Source organism: Cyprinus carpio, chromosome B12 (assembly GCF_018340385.1).
Source record: "Cyprinus carpio isolate SPL01 chromosome B12, ASM1834038v1, whole genome shotgun sequence".
NCBI lineage: Eukaryota > Metazoa > Chordata > Actinopteri > Cypriniformes > Cyprinidae > Cyprinus > Cyprinus carpio.
The window spans coordinates 5,426,016-5,445,541 of record NC_056608.1 but is presented as its reverse complement, the minus strand read 5'-3'; the positions used below and the strand labels follow the sequence as shown (position 1 = coordinate 5,445,541).

General features: G+C 36.1%; 1 protein-coding gene across 5 annotated transcripts in view; it reads left to right on the top strand.

Annotated features, from left to right (window-relative positions):
• LOC109063877 (protocadherin-15-like) overlaps positions 1-19,526 on the top strand; it is a 192,879-nt gene that overhangs the window by 51,640 nt on the left and 121,713 nt on the right. For all 5 annotated transcript variants that reach the window (XM_042735020.1, XM_042735019.1, XM_042735018.1 and 2 more), the window contains 3 exons: positions 3,276-3,395; positions 4,969-5,079; positions 6,146-6,316. In XM_042735020.1, the coding sequence (XP_042590954.1) occupies positions 3,276-3,395; positions 4,969-5,079; positions 6,146-6,316 (402 nt within the window). The remainder of the gene's footprint in view (positions 1-3,275; positions 3,396-4,968; positions 5,080-6,145; positions 6,317-19,526) is intronic.

The window sequence follows — 19,526 nt, the reverse complement described above, 5'->3', positions numbered from 1 at the left end:
CTCGGTCTCCAGAGATCTTCTCACATTGGATCGACTGCATGGAGAATGTGTGGCTTTCAGCTAATTGAGAGTTGTTCCCCGGAGAGCTGTCAGTAGAGATTTCCCTCATTAGGAGGCAGCTTCAGTGGCAGGCAGCCTCCTCTCGAGTGGCCTCAAAAAACAGCAAGCTGTATTGCCCACTATTGATTTCAACCGGAGTTTGAAACGGCTGACTGACGCACAGATAAGGGGGACTAACAGCTCAGTCCATCAGTCAACAAGCACTGCAGAGTGCACTATATAAGTCCGCCGAGTGCTGAGCAGCCTGCTGCGTTTAAGAAAGACGGTGAAGTAAATAATACTTTTGGGGAAAAAGCATTTGATGGATGTGTGGATTGAATTGCAAGCTTGTCTAAATGGCTAAAGGGTTGTGCGTGTTCACTGAGTGGCTGCAGATGCCGTGAAGTTATAGCTATGAGAAATTCAGATTAACTTTCCATTTATCAGTGTCACTAACTTAATGCCCTTTTGCCCTACAGCTATTGAGATTGATCGGATGTCTTAAACAGTAAGCTAAAAGTGGCTGTGCTGTTGTGTGAATACTGTCAAGCTGATGGCTGTTGTTTACCATTTTAGTCATGACTGTATTTGCTTGTAGCCTTTTATTTATGTCAGTGCCAAGAATCATGATTTGCTGCTTGCTATTGCTAGTGAGAGCAGAAAAGACGATCTCATTCAAGAGATCGTTTGATTGAACAAGATGAGTCGTCAGTGTTTCAGTGCTATAAAGCCTGGTACCATATTTGAAACATGATTTTCTAAGGCCTCTAAATGATCGGTATGATACATTTTTTGCTGAAAAAAAAACTTTGTGCACAATGTACAACATGTCTTCCATCATCTGATGGATACAGTAGATTATACTGTTTTAATAAGTAAAAGGTCTTGTAGTATCATTGTAAAAAATGTCTATTTGTATGACTTTTTGCTGTGAAATCTTTCATTGTTACGAAGTAAACAAGTGGAATAAGTTTTGCATAGTTGGTATCATTTCAAGATGAACATTTACTGGATTGAAACTTCCATTTTTACCATGTTTGATGCAGTCTACACTCTCACAAAACTCAAAAAATGTACAACAGCTGTCACTGAAACTTTCCACACAGTTAAAAAAAAAAAAAAAGTTGCTGCCTTACATTTTTAAGTAGTCAACAACTGCAGTCATTTTAACTTAGAATACATTAAACTGATTTTATTTTAACTTAGAATACATTAAACTGATTTTAAAGTTAACTTATTTTGATGAGTTAATGTAAAAACACTCTATGCTGTCATGATTTAATGACAATACCATTGTTTGCAATGCAAACGTTCATTTGCAATTTGCAATTTGCAATGTAAAAGTCCAAAATTTTCCAAAATGTTCTGAAATTTTCCAAATAAATAAATGAATAAATAAAATTCTGGAAATTTACTGGACATTTTCCACATCTTTGCATCCCTAGGTACTAATGCCTGTATGTACCTGTAAGGTATATGCACCCTTTAGGGGAAAATAAGAAACAAAGGTGTACCTTTTGAAAGAATACCGCCTCAGTAACAGTATCTTTTGTACCTTTTTTTCTGAGATTATATGTAAGAGTATTGATCATAAAAACTCAATTTTGAAGTAAAATAATATTCTTAATTAAATATGTTCATGACATACTGTAAAGCAATACTTGGATTAAACTGCTCAATGCCTTTATGACATTTTTTGGAAGCTTTGGTCACTTGGACTTTCAGTGGAGGGAGAGAAATCTTTAGGTTTCATTGTCTGCATCTGTTTAATTTGTGTTTCAAAGTTTGAATGAAAGTCTTGTGGGTTTTGGTACCACATGAGTTAAGTAAATGCTCACAGAATTTTCATTTTTGGGGGAAAAGTCCCTTTAAAGTGTGCCTTTAGCTCCATTGTACCCCTCCAAAGCTGCTTGAAGGCAAGCCTCTAAGGGTAGCTAAAAAAAAAATGCAATGGAATGTACATCAGGGAAGGAGGCCAGAGGTGTTCTTTTGAATGAATGTAAGTGGAGGAGGCTTGACTATGCTGAATAAATGGCTTTTGTTGGAAGACGGCTTATCATTTTTATGAATCAGCTGCCTATTGGCTAATCATCAACAGTCTGCTTTAAAACATTATTTTTAGAGTAATCTTGTTTTAGAGTTTACATTAAAAAAAAATATATATATATAATGTTTTTATAAGAGAAATCACTGACAATATTAATTATCCGTAAATAACGATTGACTCTCACAAATTCAATGACGTTGAGGTTGTGATTGGCGACGAAGACACACGTAATCCAAGTTGACAATTATGCTTTCTCCAGTGATAATAAGACTAATAATAATAATAAAAAAAGTAAGACTATCTTTGACACTACCACAAGCTGCTAACAAAAAAGTAGTTTAACTAAACTGAAGCTATTAAAGTTATTTTCACTCAAGCTGCTTGTGTAAAAAAAAATAATCATGACAATAAAATAGCGATGTAGCACTAGCTCATTATTTTGAAAGCAACTGAGCTACCACAACACTTCTGAGAAAGAATGTAGTTATGTTAGTTCCTCTCTCACGCTATATGGCACTTGTAGTGGAACATATGCTAATAGAGGTGCAATTGTGCTCTATTTGACACTGTCAGATCCACTCAGGATATTGTTTCTAGGAGCTCATTTTGAATCGCAGGCTGTTTAATTACTCTTTTTTTCACATCTCAGTGTGATAGCCATACATGACCTCTTTATGACAGCAATCTGAGAGAGATTTCTTCAGACCAGGATGGCGGGTGTTTTCATCTTAAAGGCTCTCCGAAGCATTTTAAGTCTCGTTGCCAGTTTTGTTGTCAGGAATTTGTCTTTTTTCCCCTCTAATATGTCTTGTCAGAATGTCAGAGTAGCGGCGCAGGAACTAACATCTGAGTTCCCAGGTGCCTCTAGCTTCCGCAGCAGACTAGTACCCATTACTTCCTCTTTTTCCTCGCACTTCTGAGAGCCGCACCACAGCAGGACCTCGTTATGACAGCCAAAATGAGAGCGATGAAGAGAACGAGCGCTGTCTACTTTACAAGAGCTTGTCCATCAAACTCTTCCTCAGAGGAGTGCTGTTTAACACAATGGTCCAGCAGCAGGAATCAAGCATATGATGATGAAATCACTCAGGATGAAAACGCACTCACTCTGATGGGCGGCCAACTGAGGCAGTTTTAAAGATCTTAAATTGTTTTTTTTTACTCCATAATGTGTTTTTATCTTTTTCAGCTAACACCTGTTGGAACCACCATCTTCTCAGGCTTTACAGGGAACAATGGGGCTGTTGACATTGATGATGGTCCTAACGGACAAATTGAATACACCATTCAGTACAACCCTAAAGATCCGGTATGTGTTTTTCAATTTTCTTTTGTTTTCTTTTGTGTGTGTGTGTGTGTGTGTGTGTGTGTGTGTTTGTGTGTGCGAAAGAGAGAGACAGACAGAGAGAGAGAGAGAGAGAGAGAGAGAGAGAGAGAGAGAGAGAGAGAGAGCATTATTTAAAAATATATATAAATAAATACATCTTAAAATGACTATATGTAAAAAAAAAAACTCCTGTTTTGATTAACTAAAGTTTTAAAATATAATTTGAGTAATAACATGTGTATGTAACAATATTAGTTATTAGCTATTAGGCTATTAGTAGTAGCCTATAGTAATATTCTAAGTACTTAAGTCATTCTTAATACAATTGTCGGTAACATTTTATTTTTACAGTGTCCTTGTTATACATGTGCAGTATTTACAATGAAAACAGCAGTAAATTATGCATAATTACAAACAACTAAAACAATTACTCTGTACTTATTAGTGTAATTACAATGTAACAAAGACACCTTAAAATAAATTATAACCCATTTTTTCTCATTTATAACAATTGGTCAGATATATATTTTAACATAAGATTAATCACAATTGTATTGTTTTATTTTATTTTTATTTTATTGACAGCAGTAGTTTTATTTTCAGGTTTAATTTTAGAGGAACATGCATACATATCACATATTTGTATTATTATTTTTTTCTTTATACATTTTTAATATGGTCTTGCTCTGCAAAATGGATCACAGAGAGTTTCCGACTGGTGCTTTTCAGTTGATTTACTTACTTACTTACCTTACAAAACCTAAACCATGGTGTATTCATTGTTGTGCATCATCAATTATTGCCAAGCATCATTTAGCACAGTTCAGCAACATGAAAATATTCTGACAAAACAGCAATAAATCCACCAAATAAAATATAGCAGAGAATTTGCATGTCGTGAAATGCAAATAAAATTGCTTCAGTGAATCATTTAAATGAATATGGTGGTATTACACATGCAAATTGGTGACATTTTCATACTGCTTCTTAATGAACAGCATTATTACCATAAGTGGAGTGAGAGGAGCTAAACACTTCAAACCACATTTTTAAGTAACATTATAAAACAAATATGGATTTAACTAAAAACAAATTACCACACCGTACAAAATAATAAAAGTCATACACCTAGGTTCACGTGGTCTGCTATATTCTGAAGATAACTGAGTTTAAGTGTGTGATTCTTGGCTGGAATAACCGGGAGATTGTACAAGACTTTATGCTGGTATTCAGTGGTCTGGCTATACAAGAGTACTACTGTATGTTCACTTCTTAATTAAGGTTTTACACCATTTACACATCAAACACTTTTGATTTCAAAAGAGTAAGGAGCCTCCTGTCTCCATGTCCCTTTAACGTCTTACATCTCCACCTACATTGCTAAAAAGGGTGAGGAGGTTTTGAAAGTCAAGCAGTTTTATCCCATCAGCATTCTCTTCTTACTGAAGCAGATAGATGATGAATATCTCATGAGGCTGGGAGTGTGAGAGCCTTTGTGTGCATGTTTGTGTTTTAAGAGGGAAACCCTTTTGACCTACCTTTTTCTACTCCACAGACCACAAACAGGACATTCGACATCCCTCTCACCCTGTCTGGATCAGTGGTTCTGAGAGAGAGGCTGAATTATGAAGAGATCACACGCTACCTGGTCATCATTCAGGCCAACGTAAGTCTGTGCAGGAGAAGGAGAAACAGTAGGAGAGATACAGTAGATAAAAGAATGAAAGATTTACTCAACCACATGTCGTTCCAACCCTGTATGTCTTGTTCTTTCTTCTGTGTAACACAAACTGAGATGTTAGACAGAGTGTCCAAGCTTCTTTTGTCCATAAAACAAAAGTAGATGGTAATTTTCTCTGCCAAACTCAAAAATGTTTCAATAAAAGAACTAAAAAGTAGTTCATACAACTGAAAGGACTTCTTATGAGATTGTTTGAGAACTTTGTGTGAAGAACAGTCTGATATTGAAGCTTTTATTCACTGGAAATCTCCTCCAAATCTCTCAAATCTCATTAGGTGTTCAATTCAGAAACAATGCCTTTAAACACATCATGCCATGTTTTTGCCATTAATTGAGGCTAGATCTCATTGGTTGGACTTAAATATCAGTAAGTTCCTCAGGTGAAGATTTTAGAAGACTTGGAACTATTTTTATGATACTTGAAGTATAATTGATGTCTTTAGGAGTGGCTAATTTTCATTGATGAAATCCAGTCATTTAAACCGGAATTTACACAAATGGGAATTTTGTGTGAGGGTGAAAGTTTTCTCTACACATATTTTGCAGCAAGTTCCAGTTGATCACATGAATTCACCACCTTGACCGAAAGAAAGCTGCTTGGTTTGAAAGGGACTTATTGTATGTGTGAGCTGTGATGCATCTCTATACTTTAGAAATTAGATAATGGACCTTATTTGCCTGGAAAAATTAATCAAACTTTTGCTAATGTGACCACACCTTTCAGTATCTTGGACTTGATGTCGACATGAAATGCCTTTTGCATTCAACTTCACTCCAAGTAAAACAAAGAAAATTAACCACAAAAAAAAAAATGGAGGACTTGAAGTGAGGGGGGTTGGAAGAGTAAGTGAGATGCACAGTTTTCTCCTGGCTGTCAGTAAAATGTTTTATTTTGCCTTTGACTGGAGAGTCTTTTTGGCTAGTGTGTAAGTTTGGAATCTTGTTGGATTCAAACTCCATCCCTAAGTCCAAAGTTTGTGTTTCCCTTTAGGACCGAGCTCCAAACCCAAAGGACCGGCTCACCGCCACCACCACGCTCACAGTGGATGTGTTGGACGGGGATGACCTGGGCCCAATGTTTCTGCCTTGCAGCCTGGTAGACAACACCCGTGACTGCAGACCTCTTACGTACCGCGCCAGCATCCTGGAGCTCACAGATCCGGTGAGCGGTTCCTTATCCTGTGCTTTTCCAACTGTGTCTTACGTTGAGTAGTTACGTTAAGTCTCCTCGTATATTGTTGCTCCAGCCCAAGAATTTAACTGGCACTGGTGTGTAGTTTGACTGAAATGTATTTTGCATTTCTGGTCTTGAAGAACATCTCTATTACTTTATAGACCAAATGGCTTTGCATTGCACATGCTTCTAGCAATGATTAGCAATCTAGCAATCATTTCCGATTCTACAGTGTTTTGATTCTTTTAGTCTTTTCTATCACTTAGTCTCATGAGAAATTTGACATGTTTTAGTTCATTTTGAGTTGGACATTTTGGAAATAATGACTTGCGGAACAAAAAATAAGTCAATAACCTATTTGATGAGGGAGTGACTCCTTAAACGGATTCAAACAATCATCAGAATGAGACTGGACAACAAAACTGAGTTTTTGAAGTGAAACTTAATATAGATAAATGAGATGATTAAGGGATAATTTGTGAGTGAGAGTAAATGTGTATGCAACAAAATGCAAGTGTAAAGTGTAAATAATACAAAAGTCTTATTTTTGTGCTAAACTTTGTGTGGCTCAAGGGCAAAGTAGTGATGGGGTTTTTAGTAACTCAGTTCACGGGTCACCCCTATCTACGATTGCACCTGCAATATTTGCAGCACCAGCGCAGAGCCTTGAGCACTAGGATATCGCCACCCGGCTTATGTGATAAATGCTTCTTTCAAAACATGAAATTATGGCCATGGGGCATACAACCTTAAATCAGCATTTCTATTAGCTTCAGATTTGGTTGATGTATTGAAAACTTGATTTATTTTCATCCAACTCTCAACAAAGTGAAATTATGTTTTACTTGAATATTGCACATTGTTTTTTTGTTTTTTGTTTTTTTTTTTGCGTGTAGCTGCATTCGTAACCTATTTTCTCCAATAATGTAATGTGTTTACGAGTGAAATGGGTAAATCAATGTAGTGGGTAGGACAGAACTTAATTTTATTTATTGAGAGTTAATGAAAAGTGAGAGTTACCAGAATAAAAGTATAAGTGTATAAAGCGTAAGAGTGTCAGTTAAACAATGCTAAAACAATGTTAGTTAACATTAACCAATAGCCCAAAAGGATCTAATTGAACCTCCATTTTTTTGGTATTAATTTTAGCCGTTACATTTGTTTGGACATCTTGCTCGTCTGGTCTGCTTCTGGTAACGCAACAGCTTTGGGCAGGATTGATGTCAAGAAATTTCCTCTGTTTTTTAGTCACTCTGCTCTCAGGATACTTCTTTATACTGAGTTATTGCCATGTTGCTTGACTCAGCTTTGAAGTTTTGCATCACAGACAGGAGCTTTAATATTCCACTATACACTTTTCTGATACACTTTGGAATTAATTTGGTCCTCAATGATGGAAAGCTTCTACCAGAAAAAAATAAAATAACATAAAAATCCTTCCTGTACCAATATAGTCATTCTACCTTGCTTCACAGTTGAGATGATGAGTGGAGCAGAAATTTGTTGCAAGTAGAGCAAGAACAAGTATTTCTTTCAATTTCTTTCTCTATCAACCTTTTCCCCCTATGATTCAGATGCCTTTAGTCACCAGATTGTTTTACATTCATGTTGCATTATGGTTTTATAAAATGGAAAGACATACACTGTTTTTGGACAACATTTTAACTGATAAAGCCACAATCACAATCAAACCACAATTTCCATTCTTCTGTGCAAGGCAAGTGGCATAGATCTTCTTCTGGAACGTCTTATTCTACACAAATATTTCCTTGATAGATACATTTTTTAACAATAAAGAATAATTTGTGGAAGGTTCCATGGATGTTAGAAAGCTTCATGGTTCTTCATGGAACCATAGATGCCAATAAAGACCCTTATTTTAAGAGTGTATTTGTGTAGCAAAAAACAACAGCATATTGAACTTGAACTCACATTTAAATGATATTTTAAACAATTAAGTTGATATTGTTTTTATAGACTAATATATAATATATGACTTTAAAATGAGATCTAAAACGTGGACAAACTAAGTTATGAGGTCATCATGGCAGCGCCAATTGGTTGTTCAAGAAATATAACTTTGCTGGGTTATAAGCCTTATGTAATACAAAGAAATGTGTTTTGCATGTGATAAGTTGCATAAGACTTTGATTGGACACATTAAAGAAGCTGCATTAAAGAGATTCAGATTTATATATTTCTTTTCTTCTTTCAAATATAAAAATCTAGCAAATCTCTTCATGGATAATAACTATTTTCTTTGTTATAAAACCCAGTGTGTTTTCACAGTCAAGCTGTCAGTCTGCAAAATATGTTAATAGTGCTGAAAGCACGGAAAGCTAAAAGCATTACGAGGCAGATAATTCACAGGTAATTAGTTTAACACTTCAAACACGAGAGGTGATAGTGATTCATTGATTAAATGGTCTTAATTTAAATGTAAAACTTATAGCTTGCTAACAGCGTACTGAAGAAAACTTTTTTTAAACAAGGAAAACAATTCTTAGCACTACTACTCCTCACTGCAGAAGCATTCAGTTTTCAGTTATTTCCTTATCGTTCACACTTTTTTCATTTGTTAATTAGGCTTAGAAAGTCCCAGAACCTTCTATCTAAAAAAAAAAAAAAGAAGTTGCATAAAACATAAAACTTTTGTATCACATTTTCTTTTCCCCAGCCATAGTAAAAGCAAGCTGAAAGCTTTTTGTTCATTGTGGTAGTGTTAGTACATTAGCGCTTTTGCTCTTTCAGCCCATTTGCCCTATCCATGCTTGTCTGACAGCCAGAGTGAGCAAAGAGGTGCTCTAAATCATGTTTACTTTAACATTTGGAGCCGTTTGACTTCGAGCCAGCAGATGCATCCAAGGATACATTTTAGAGGAGCTGTGTTGTGCGTGGCCAGTGATTAGGTATTCTAAAGCTCAGCCGCCTTTATCAGCTGTCAGAGGAGCTGCACTCTGCTCTGTGTGCCATTACTCAGGTGGTCAGTTCACTCCACAGCTCGCCACTTTTTCACTTCCATGTGTCCCCCTCTGTCTGTACACTCCTCTTTTTAACACATCCTCACTCCTCTCTGTTTCTCTCTCTTTTTCTCACTGCCTACTGCGCTATCTCGTGATGTGCTTCCTGGAGTATATCAGCCCCTCTGCTACAGACCAATTGAAGTACTTCATGTACTTAATTATTTCGCCCATGTTCTGGCTAGATTAAAAAAATGGCACATTTGGAGAATAAATTTAGCCGAAAGAGGGAAATAAAAGAAATCTTTACGTACGACTGAGTGATATGACAAAAATCATATATCATGGTGCGAATAATTTGGCAAATGTTCAATATATAAAATTATATTTGGATATGTAATATGCATTTTTTCTAGATGTCTTATTCATATATATATATATATATATATATATATATATATATTATGCATTTTATATATATATATATATATATATATATATATATATATATATATATATATATATATATATAACAAGGAAAAGAATACTGATTAGGAAATCATTTTTTGCAATGTGCCTTCATATTACCTAGCATTAGCTAGCATTACTCCACATAAACCAAAATATTGTGAATTATGAAGTCACACAGCTTGCCTGCAATATACATGCATGCAAACACACCTAACCTCAAATTTACAGCATCCTCTCAATCCTCTCTTTTTTCTCTGAATTTTTTTTTTTTTTTTTTTTTTTTGAGAGACAACATCTCTCTCAGCAAATCTACAGAAGAGAGACACATCTGCTGCTCTCCTGCACATCAGAATCGCGTGTGGAAGGTGCTTTCACCTAGACAAACTGATCATGTCTGACAGGTGTTTTATTCGGTCTCTGAGAGCCTCTCCACTCCTAACACAACATGAAAGGTCAAGCAAGGCCAGCTTCAAGTGGCGACTGTCTCGCGTTTGCCATCTTTTCCCCGCGTAGGCCATCTGAAATGGATACTGCAGCTACCAAGTCAAATACCTTTGGGGAAACCAATGTGTAAATGCCACATAAGGGGATCCAGGGCTGAAGAAATTAATAGCTTTTTTTCAGAGTCTACTGGCCATTTTGGCTATTTGAAGTCCTCTTCCATTCCCACGTATGGATGATTATTGAGCATACACGCGCAGGTTTGCTGTAATGGCTTTTCCCCATTTCACCACACAGCTGAAAGGAAATGAGAAAGCAGCTCTCGTTGTGATCCAGGTGCTGTTTCATAAATCCTGTAATGGTGATGATTAGGTAATCTTCTACTTTTGGCATTAGCGTTTCATGTATCGATGGCATCCATTACTCTATCACCATCACAGAGGGTTCTGCAGTTTTAAATGCTAAAATCTATCTATGTATTTATGCACATAATAAAAGTATTATTGTATTGTATGTGTAATATATGTGTAATATTTATATACACTCACCGGCCACTTTAAAGGGTTAGTTCACCCAAATATTAAAATTATGTCATTAATGACTCACCCTCATGTCGTTCCAAACCCGTAAGACCTCCGTTCATCTTCGGAACACAGTTTAAGATATTTTAGATTTAGTCCGAGAGCTTTCAGTCCCTCCATTGAGAATGTATGTACGGTATACTGTCCACGTCCAGAAAGGTAATAAAAACATCATCAAAGTAGTCCATGTGACATCAGAGGGTCCGTTAGAATTTTTTGAAGCATCGAAAATACATTTTGGTCCAAAAATAGCAAAAACTACGACTTTATTCAGCGTTCTCTTCTCTTCCGTGTCTGTTGTTATGAGCGCGTTCACAATACTGCAGTTTAGTGATATCCGGTTCGCGAACGAATCACTCGTTGTAACCGGATCTTCTTGAACCAGTTCACCAAATCGAACTGAATCGTTTGAAACGGTTCGCGTCTCCAATAAGCATTAATCCACAAATGACTTAAGCTGTTAACTTTTTTAATGTGGCTGACACTCCCTCTGAGTTCAAATAAACCAATATCCCGGAGTAATCCATTTACTCAAACAGTACACTGACTGAACTGCTGTGAAGAGAGAACTGAAGATGAACATCGAGCCGAGCCAGATAACGAACGAATGATTGACTCGTTCTCGAGTCAAGAACCATTTCTGTCGGACGCGTCCGATTCGAGAACCGAGGAGCTGATGATACTGCGCATGCGTGATTCAGACTGACACACAGCGCGTCTGAACCGAACTGGTTCTTTTGATGATTGATTCTGAACTGATTACTAATGTTATGAGCGCGGGGTAAACCGAAGGCTTGAATCAAGGGCAGTCATCGCCAATGAAGTCATTACATTGAGCGCAAAAGAACTGGTGAACCGTTTTCTTCAACCAGTTTATTGAATCGAACTGTCTGAAAGAAACGGTTCGCGGAAAAGAACAGAACTTCCCATCACTACTAGTGATCCGAAAACCTATGCAACCGGTTCTTGACTCGAGAACGAGTCAATCATTCGTTCGTTATCTGGCTCGGCTCGATGTTCATCTTCAGTTCTCTCTTCACAGCAGTTCAGTCAGTGTACTGTTTGAGTAAATGGATTACTCCGGGATATTGGTTTATTTGAACTCAGAGGGAGTGTCAGCCACATTAAAAAAGTTAACAGCTTAATTCATTTGTGGATTAATGCTTATTGTTGACGCGAACCGTTTCAAACGATTCAGTTCGATTTGGTGAACTGGTTCAAGAAGATACGGTTACAACGAGTGATTCGTTCGCGAACCGGATATCACTAAACTGCAGTATTGTGAACGCGCTCATAACAGACACGGAAGAGAAGAGAACGCTGAATATAGTCGTAGTTTTTGCTATTTTTGGACCAAAATGTATTTTCGATGCTTCAAAAAATTCTAACGGACCCTCTGATGTCACATGGACTACTTTGATGATGTTTTTATTACCTTTCTGGACGTGGACAGTATACCGTACATACATTCTCAATGGAGGGACTGAAAGCTCTCGGACTAAATCTAAAATATCTTAAACTGTGTTCCGAAGATGAACGGAGGTCTTACGGGTTTGGAACGACATGAGGGTGAGTCATTAATGACATAATTTTAATATTTGGGTGAACTAACCCTTTAATAGTTACACCTGTTTCTTGGTTCTTGGTAATTTCTTGGTAACACAAATTGCTAATCAGCCAATCACATGGCAGCACATAGCATTTAGGCATCTAGATGTGGTGCATCAGAATGGGGAAGAAAGGGGATTTAAGTGACTTTGAACATGGAATGGTTGTGGTGCCAGGTGGGCTGGTCTAAGTATTTCAAAAACTGCTGATCTAATGGGATTTTCATGCACAACCATCTCTAGGGTTTACAGAGAATGGTCCAAAAAAGAGAAAATATCCAGTGATCAGCAAAAATGCCTTGTTGATGCCAGAGGAGAATTGCCAGACTGTTTACAGAGAATGGTCCAATAGTTATTAAATTTACAGTTAGTTGCAAAAATGTTCTGCAGAATACCATCTCTGAACGCACAACACATCGAACCCTGAAGCAGATGGACTACAGCAGCAGAAGACCACACCAGGTGCCGCTCCTGTCAGCTAAGAACCGGAAACGGAGGCTCACCAAAATTGGACAATAGAAGATTGGAAAACGTTGCCTGGTCTGATAAGTCTCAATTTCTGCTGCGACATTCAGATGATAGGGTGCACATGAAAGCATGGATCAATCCTGCCTTGTCTCAACGGTTCAGGCTGGTGGTGGTGGTGTAATGGTGTCTGTGATATATTCTTGGCACACTTTGGGCCCCTTAGTACCAACTGAGCATCGTTTAAATACCACAGACTACCTGAGTATTGTTGCTGACCATGTCCATCCCTTTATGACTACAGTGTACCCATCTTCTGATGGCTACTTCCAGCAGGATAATGCACCATGTCACAAAGCTTAAATCCCCTCAGACTGGATTCTTGAACATGACAATGAGTTCACTTTACTCAAATGGCCTCCACAGTCACCAGATCTCAATCCAATAGAGCAGCTTTGGGATGTGGTGGAACGGGAGATTCTCATCATGGATGTGCAGCTGACAAATTTGCAGCAACTGCATGATGCTACAGTATCATGTCAATATGTACAAAAATCATCAACACCTTGTTGAATCTATGCCACCAAGAATTAAGGCAGTTCTGAAGGTCCAACCCAGTACTAGCAATGTGTATCTAATAAAGTGGCTAGTGAGTGTATGTATTTTTTGGTAACACTTTAAAAGGTGTCCTTGTTAAATGTTACATATACTTACTATTATAATAACAATAAATGATGCATAATTACATGCAAGTAACTCTAAACCAAACCCTAACCCTATCCATATAGTAATTGTATATGCTATAATTGTATATATATTTATTATTTATAACATCAACATCATGAATTTAAAAATGGTCATTAATTTACTGGGAGACAATAAAACAAGAATAAATAATTTTATTAATAACTTTATTTAAATAATTAAAAAAAAAAATTACAGTGTAAACTTTTATTTTGCAGGCAACAGACAGATTATTAAAAGTTTTTTTTTTTTTTAATCCCAACATGGGTCTGAATGTGTTATATTGGAGTAGATGGTGCATGTGGACTCTCTGTGGAAAACCATCCTGGACTCAGGCCAGTCTTATCTAAAGGGCAGCGAACAGGGATGACAACACTTTTTGATATTCTAATTTGGTGATTTGACCAGTTTATTTCTTCAGCAGCCCACTGTTGGGAGCTCATGGTGGGAGGTTAATAAAACGCCAGTAATGAATCACGTTCCTCATTAATTGCTGTAATAAAAGATCCAGTTCAAAGATCCCATATGGACCGAGCTCATCTCACCCCCCTGGGCACTTAGGCCAGAAACATTGTCGACTCAGGGTTATAAATAAGCAACACAACATTGGTAATAAAAATAAATATTTCTTAAGCATTAAATCAGCATGTTAGAAGGAACATGTGTGGAGTAATGATAAAAATTCTGATATGCCATCACAGGCATAAATGGCATTTTAAAACATATTAAAACAGAAAACAGTTTATTAGAATTTAAATAATTATTTAATAAATACAGCTTTGGTGAGCAAGAGTACTTTTGCATTACTTTTTGTCAGTTGGGTGGGCTTGCTTATTTGTTTTTTAATATCAAAAAATCCAGAAGTTATATTTTTCATTTCAAGAAAATTTGAAAAATATAATATTGCCAAATATTTTTGGTGACTTTTTTTTTTTTTTTGCCAATATAATTTTTGGCAACTTTCACACCAAACGTGAAATTAATAAGCCTAATTTGAAAAAAAGTAACTCAGGTATTTTCTTGTAAATTTAAGAGTAATCTGATTATGTGTTACTTGTAATGCGTTAACCTCAACACTGAGTGTATGTTTATAAGATTCTCAAACTGTTGTGCAACCATTACAGTAGTTGATTCGACAACAAAAACTGAATTAAATCCTACTATAGCACCAAATATGGTAATGCTGAGAATTGCATTACATTCTGAATTGCATTATGACACTTTTCAGCAGACAGTTGCATGAGCTTGTATAGGGAAAAGTGTTAGCATTCAGTTAGGTATGCTATGGGCCACTATACACCTGTCAGTACTGTTAGAAGAGCTAAATACAGTTTGGCTCATATAAAGTTCAGTTATGAAAGCAAGTGACAACCAAATTCTATAACCAAAGTGACTACCTGCAATTTTCAAGGGTCATGACTGAATGTTTAGAGTGTGTTCAGTTGATAAGTGCTGCATTAACAGAACAACAGTCCACAATTAGCTGCCTGTCATGTCACTGACATACATGTGACATAAGAGCTTGCGTCGCGGGTTATTGTTCTGCTGTCAGTCACTAATATTACTGGCTGTCAACCTATGTCAGGTTAGGAAAAATGGCTGAAAAAAAAACGCTATTGTGTAGCTGTTGAATGAGACCAAACTCCCATTCTCTTTGGGTACCGGAATAACTGTGAGAGAAAAAAAAAGTAGAAAAAAAACTTTATGGCCACATATATGATATATGAAAGCAACAAAATATAGTTTAATAATTTGCATTTTTGCCATTGTTATGCAACTTAATATTTGTGTGTATATCTGTATTTTTACAGTGGCTGGATTCAAACAAGGTTCATCCATTTTGCTCTGGAATTATCAATATATAATAACAAAATTAATCTTTAACACAATATGGAGCCCCGAAATTTACTCTTGTTGTCTGTTTCTACAATTAGCAAATATTTTTTTTTTTTTTGCAAATTAGTGAAAATAATTCACTTTAGTTTTCTTTATAAAAGGTATTTGATCAGGTCCTACAGTAATTACAGCACAATTTGTGTTCTACCTATTAATGAATAAAGATGTTTTACCTTAAAACTATAACTAAAACTATTAAAAATAAAAATGAAATAAAGCTGAAATATAAATATAAGATATAAATATTACAATGAAAAACTTGCACATACACAAAAATGCCTGGACAACTATCTGAGATAAAATAAGTACTTACTAATTGCTAAATTTTTAAACTTGAAATAAATGAAAGCCAAAGAAAGAAAGAAAGAAAGAAAGAAAGAAAGAAAGAAAGAAAGAACATAAAGAAATGGCTAAAACTTACTCAAATTTAAATGTAAAAATAAAAGCTTTTTAAAAATATTAACAAAAAGTATATAAATAATATTAAGACAGCACTGGAATGCAGTCTTTTGTGTTGCTATTTAAAGGAGGTTGGGTTTAAAAGATGTCTTATGAAGTTTGTCCCAAACTCTAAAATCTACAATTTTGCCTATTGTATGTGGTTTATATTTATCTTTAATAATTTTATGCATTTCAAAATATTGATACTCATGTTCATGTGAACATACATAGCTCTAGGTGATATGAAGCAAGGCTCACTGCATTACAGCCTACAATTTCTTTCTTTCTTTTTTCTTTCTTTTTGTTTTTCAAGGACAAATTCAAATGAATTGTGAGCTACTTTGGCTTATGATGACTTACATAAGTAATATCGAATATATTACTGTAAATAAGTCATTTTCCCTTGAGTATTTTCTCCCAGGACTGTACACATGCAGCATTTGTGTGCATAATGGATGACTGAGGGAGTATTATGGGTAATCACACCCAGCGAAGACCCCACGAGCTTGTGATTTACTGCTGTCAGAGGCATTATAATTGCAGGGGCTGGGAATTACAAGGCAACCATGAGAAATAAATCTTAACCATGCTGATTTTCTGCTGCTGCTTATTAAGTCTAGGAGGAATACATGTCTTTGTTTGTCCAGTTACCATTTTTATGCAGCATAGCCAAGACTGGGCAGCGTGTTCTGTTCTGTTGAAATGAAAAATTAACTTTGGGTCTGGAATCTTATCTTTCCTCGTTGAATTTGGTGTTTGTAATTTGCAGTGTATTTTGGAGTTTATTTATAATGTTTCATAGACTCACAGTTCTGTAAATCGATGTTCTCTTCAGTAGTGTTCTTTTTTAAAACTATGCCTGGTACTTTGGTGCATAATGTGTGCAATATTTGTGGCTTGTTGAGAATATGTGTGCTACTTTACGTTTCTAAGCAATGCCACATTTAGATTTTTGCCTGTACTCTTAAAAATAAGAGTGCCTAAAGCAATGAAACAGAAGAACAGTTTCAGTATCCCTACTTCAAAATTTAATGTTTAATTCAATTATTATTTATTTATTTTATTTTTTATAATATTGCAACTGAAAAATTTCTTTGCCACTGAAATTGGAAGCTAATTGCTGTGTCTCCCAGCTTAGCCCCCCGGAGGTCACATTCATAATTCGCGATGATGTTTCATTTCAGATTAGTGAGTAAAAACTTACTGTTATATCTTTTGAGGCATAAATTACTGTAATTTCATCAGTCATCAAGAGTCTGTGCTGTGAACTTAATGTACTTTTCAAATTCCAGTGTTTAGTTGATCCTGTTAAGCAGTGGTATAAACTATTCTAGTCAGTGTAATTAGTTACTGTACTTAAGTATCTTTTTGGCTACTTTACTGAGTATCAAAGATATTACCAACTTTTACGCTCTACTTGGGTGCATCTTTTTATAAATATATGGACAGTACTCTTTACTCCACTACATCTGTGATAAGTAATGCAATTACTTGTTACATTTTACATGACACTTTTTTCTTTTTTCATGAGTTTTTTTATTATTGCAAATTAATTGTTATATTTTTCTTGGGGGCTTTGATTTTTCTGTATCTTTTTATTTTTGCTATTAATGAAGTGAAATAGGCTACTTTACTTGAATGTACCATAAGTGCATTAGTAGGTAGTTATAAATCTCATGCATTTGAAATATAAAATGAGGACATGGCTGGGACCTTTTTGAAGGATGTTGGTTTACTTATTCCCTTTCTGAGTACTTGAGCTTTTCTGAGACTTTGATGTTTGTTGACATTTAACTTGTTTTATTGCGGTATTGAGGTGCTGTCTATTGAGTGTTGAGGACTAGTGCATCGTTGAGTGATCTTTTGAGTAAAAATACTTAAGTGCTGTTAAAATCAGATACTCAAGTCATGTTGGAATTGGTGACTTGTAACTTGTAATGGAGTAATTTTTGCTGTAAGGTTTCTGTAGTCTAGTGTTTTGCTCAAGTACAGTTTCGGGCTCTCTTTACACCTCTGCTGATAAGCGATCATTGTCACATTTGTAAACATAATGGCTTTCTTCTTCTGTGAGAGAGTTTGGGGTCACAATGGCCGATTAAAGAACTGTATGAATTTCTTTAAGCTTTTGAACACACAAAAAAAATATATTTTGAAGAATGTTGGTTATCAGGATCTGAATTTAACTTTTTCACCCATAAGCCAATTTGGCTGCTAAATTGGCTGCTAAAAAAAAAAAAAAAAAATTCAGAAATAAACCAACAGCTTGCGGCTCTCCACACTGGATGTGTCAAACCGGGCATTGCAAATCACTTGAACTTTGTGTCAGTGAATCATAAATAGAACAAGGCATCATTTTACTGTCTGGGATTTGTCGCACCACATCCATTGTAGACAGCATCACTTGATCATAATGGGTTCTGTCTTAAGTCATTTTTCGACTCTTCATTATTGCTTCAATGCAAAGGAAACCAGTGCGCCCACCACGTCGTTATTTGTCGGGTTTGTTCAAGTAAGCTAGATATGCACAGATGCTGTGCAATTAGGCTTTATTTAATATATCACGATGACTCATAAGTTCAGTATTTGCACTAAATCTGGTTAGATTTAGCTTAAATGAACTTGTCCAAGAATTGTGAATATAGTGAATATAATTTACAAAAAGTAACCTGCCAAATTGAGGAACAGAACCAAGTCCCCGCCCTCGGATATACGTCACAGTAGAAAGAAGAAAAGATCTCAAGTTACTTCAGTTTTGCCACGACTTTAAGCTTGTGTCAGGCATTTTGCTTGTCAGTGTTCGTCTCAAGATCCTGCCACCCAAATGGACAAATGTTCTTTCAGAAGAGAGTTTTGGCACAGCTGTCTTGAGGATTAGTTTCTCCCTGCTCTTTGCTGACTTGCAAAAGCAGCTTTTTGTTTTCTGGCAGCATCATTTTCACCAAGGCGTCTCTGAGTTCACCCACGCCACTAACTGTAACACTGTCATTTTCCAGAGGCGGCTTGAATTATAGATGAGCATATTTACTGACAGGTGATATTATGGCTGAGACAGAGAGAGAGGCAGGGGGAGATTTACTTATCCCTCAGGCACAGGAAATGTGGAAGATGGGTCTCTGGAGCTCATGAACAAGAGAGGGGAAATGTGGCCTTGAATTCTGCAGACAAACATCTGCAGCTCATTTGCAGCAAGTGACAGGAATGTTGATGCAGCTTCTCACATGTGATCATTGTGTTGCCACTTTGTTCCCTGATAAATTTATGTGGCGTGGATCTCCCCTCACCATCTGCTTTCCTCTAAATTTGCAAATGCACATGTTGCGATGACGTTACATGACAGCACCAAAATGCCTTTATTGCTACTGTGCCACAACAGAGAAATAAAGTGTCATTATTGTTTATCTTGTATCATTGTATTATGTTGTATCATCTTCTTCTTTTTTTTTATTTTACTTGTTTACTAGTCCATGTGTGCATTGTCCAAATGCTTTGTGTCTTCTAATTGGAAAAATGACAAATTGGTCACTGATGCTTCTTGTCCATCTACATATAAATAGATTTAAAAATATATATATTTTATTTTTTGCAATTAAAT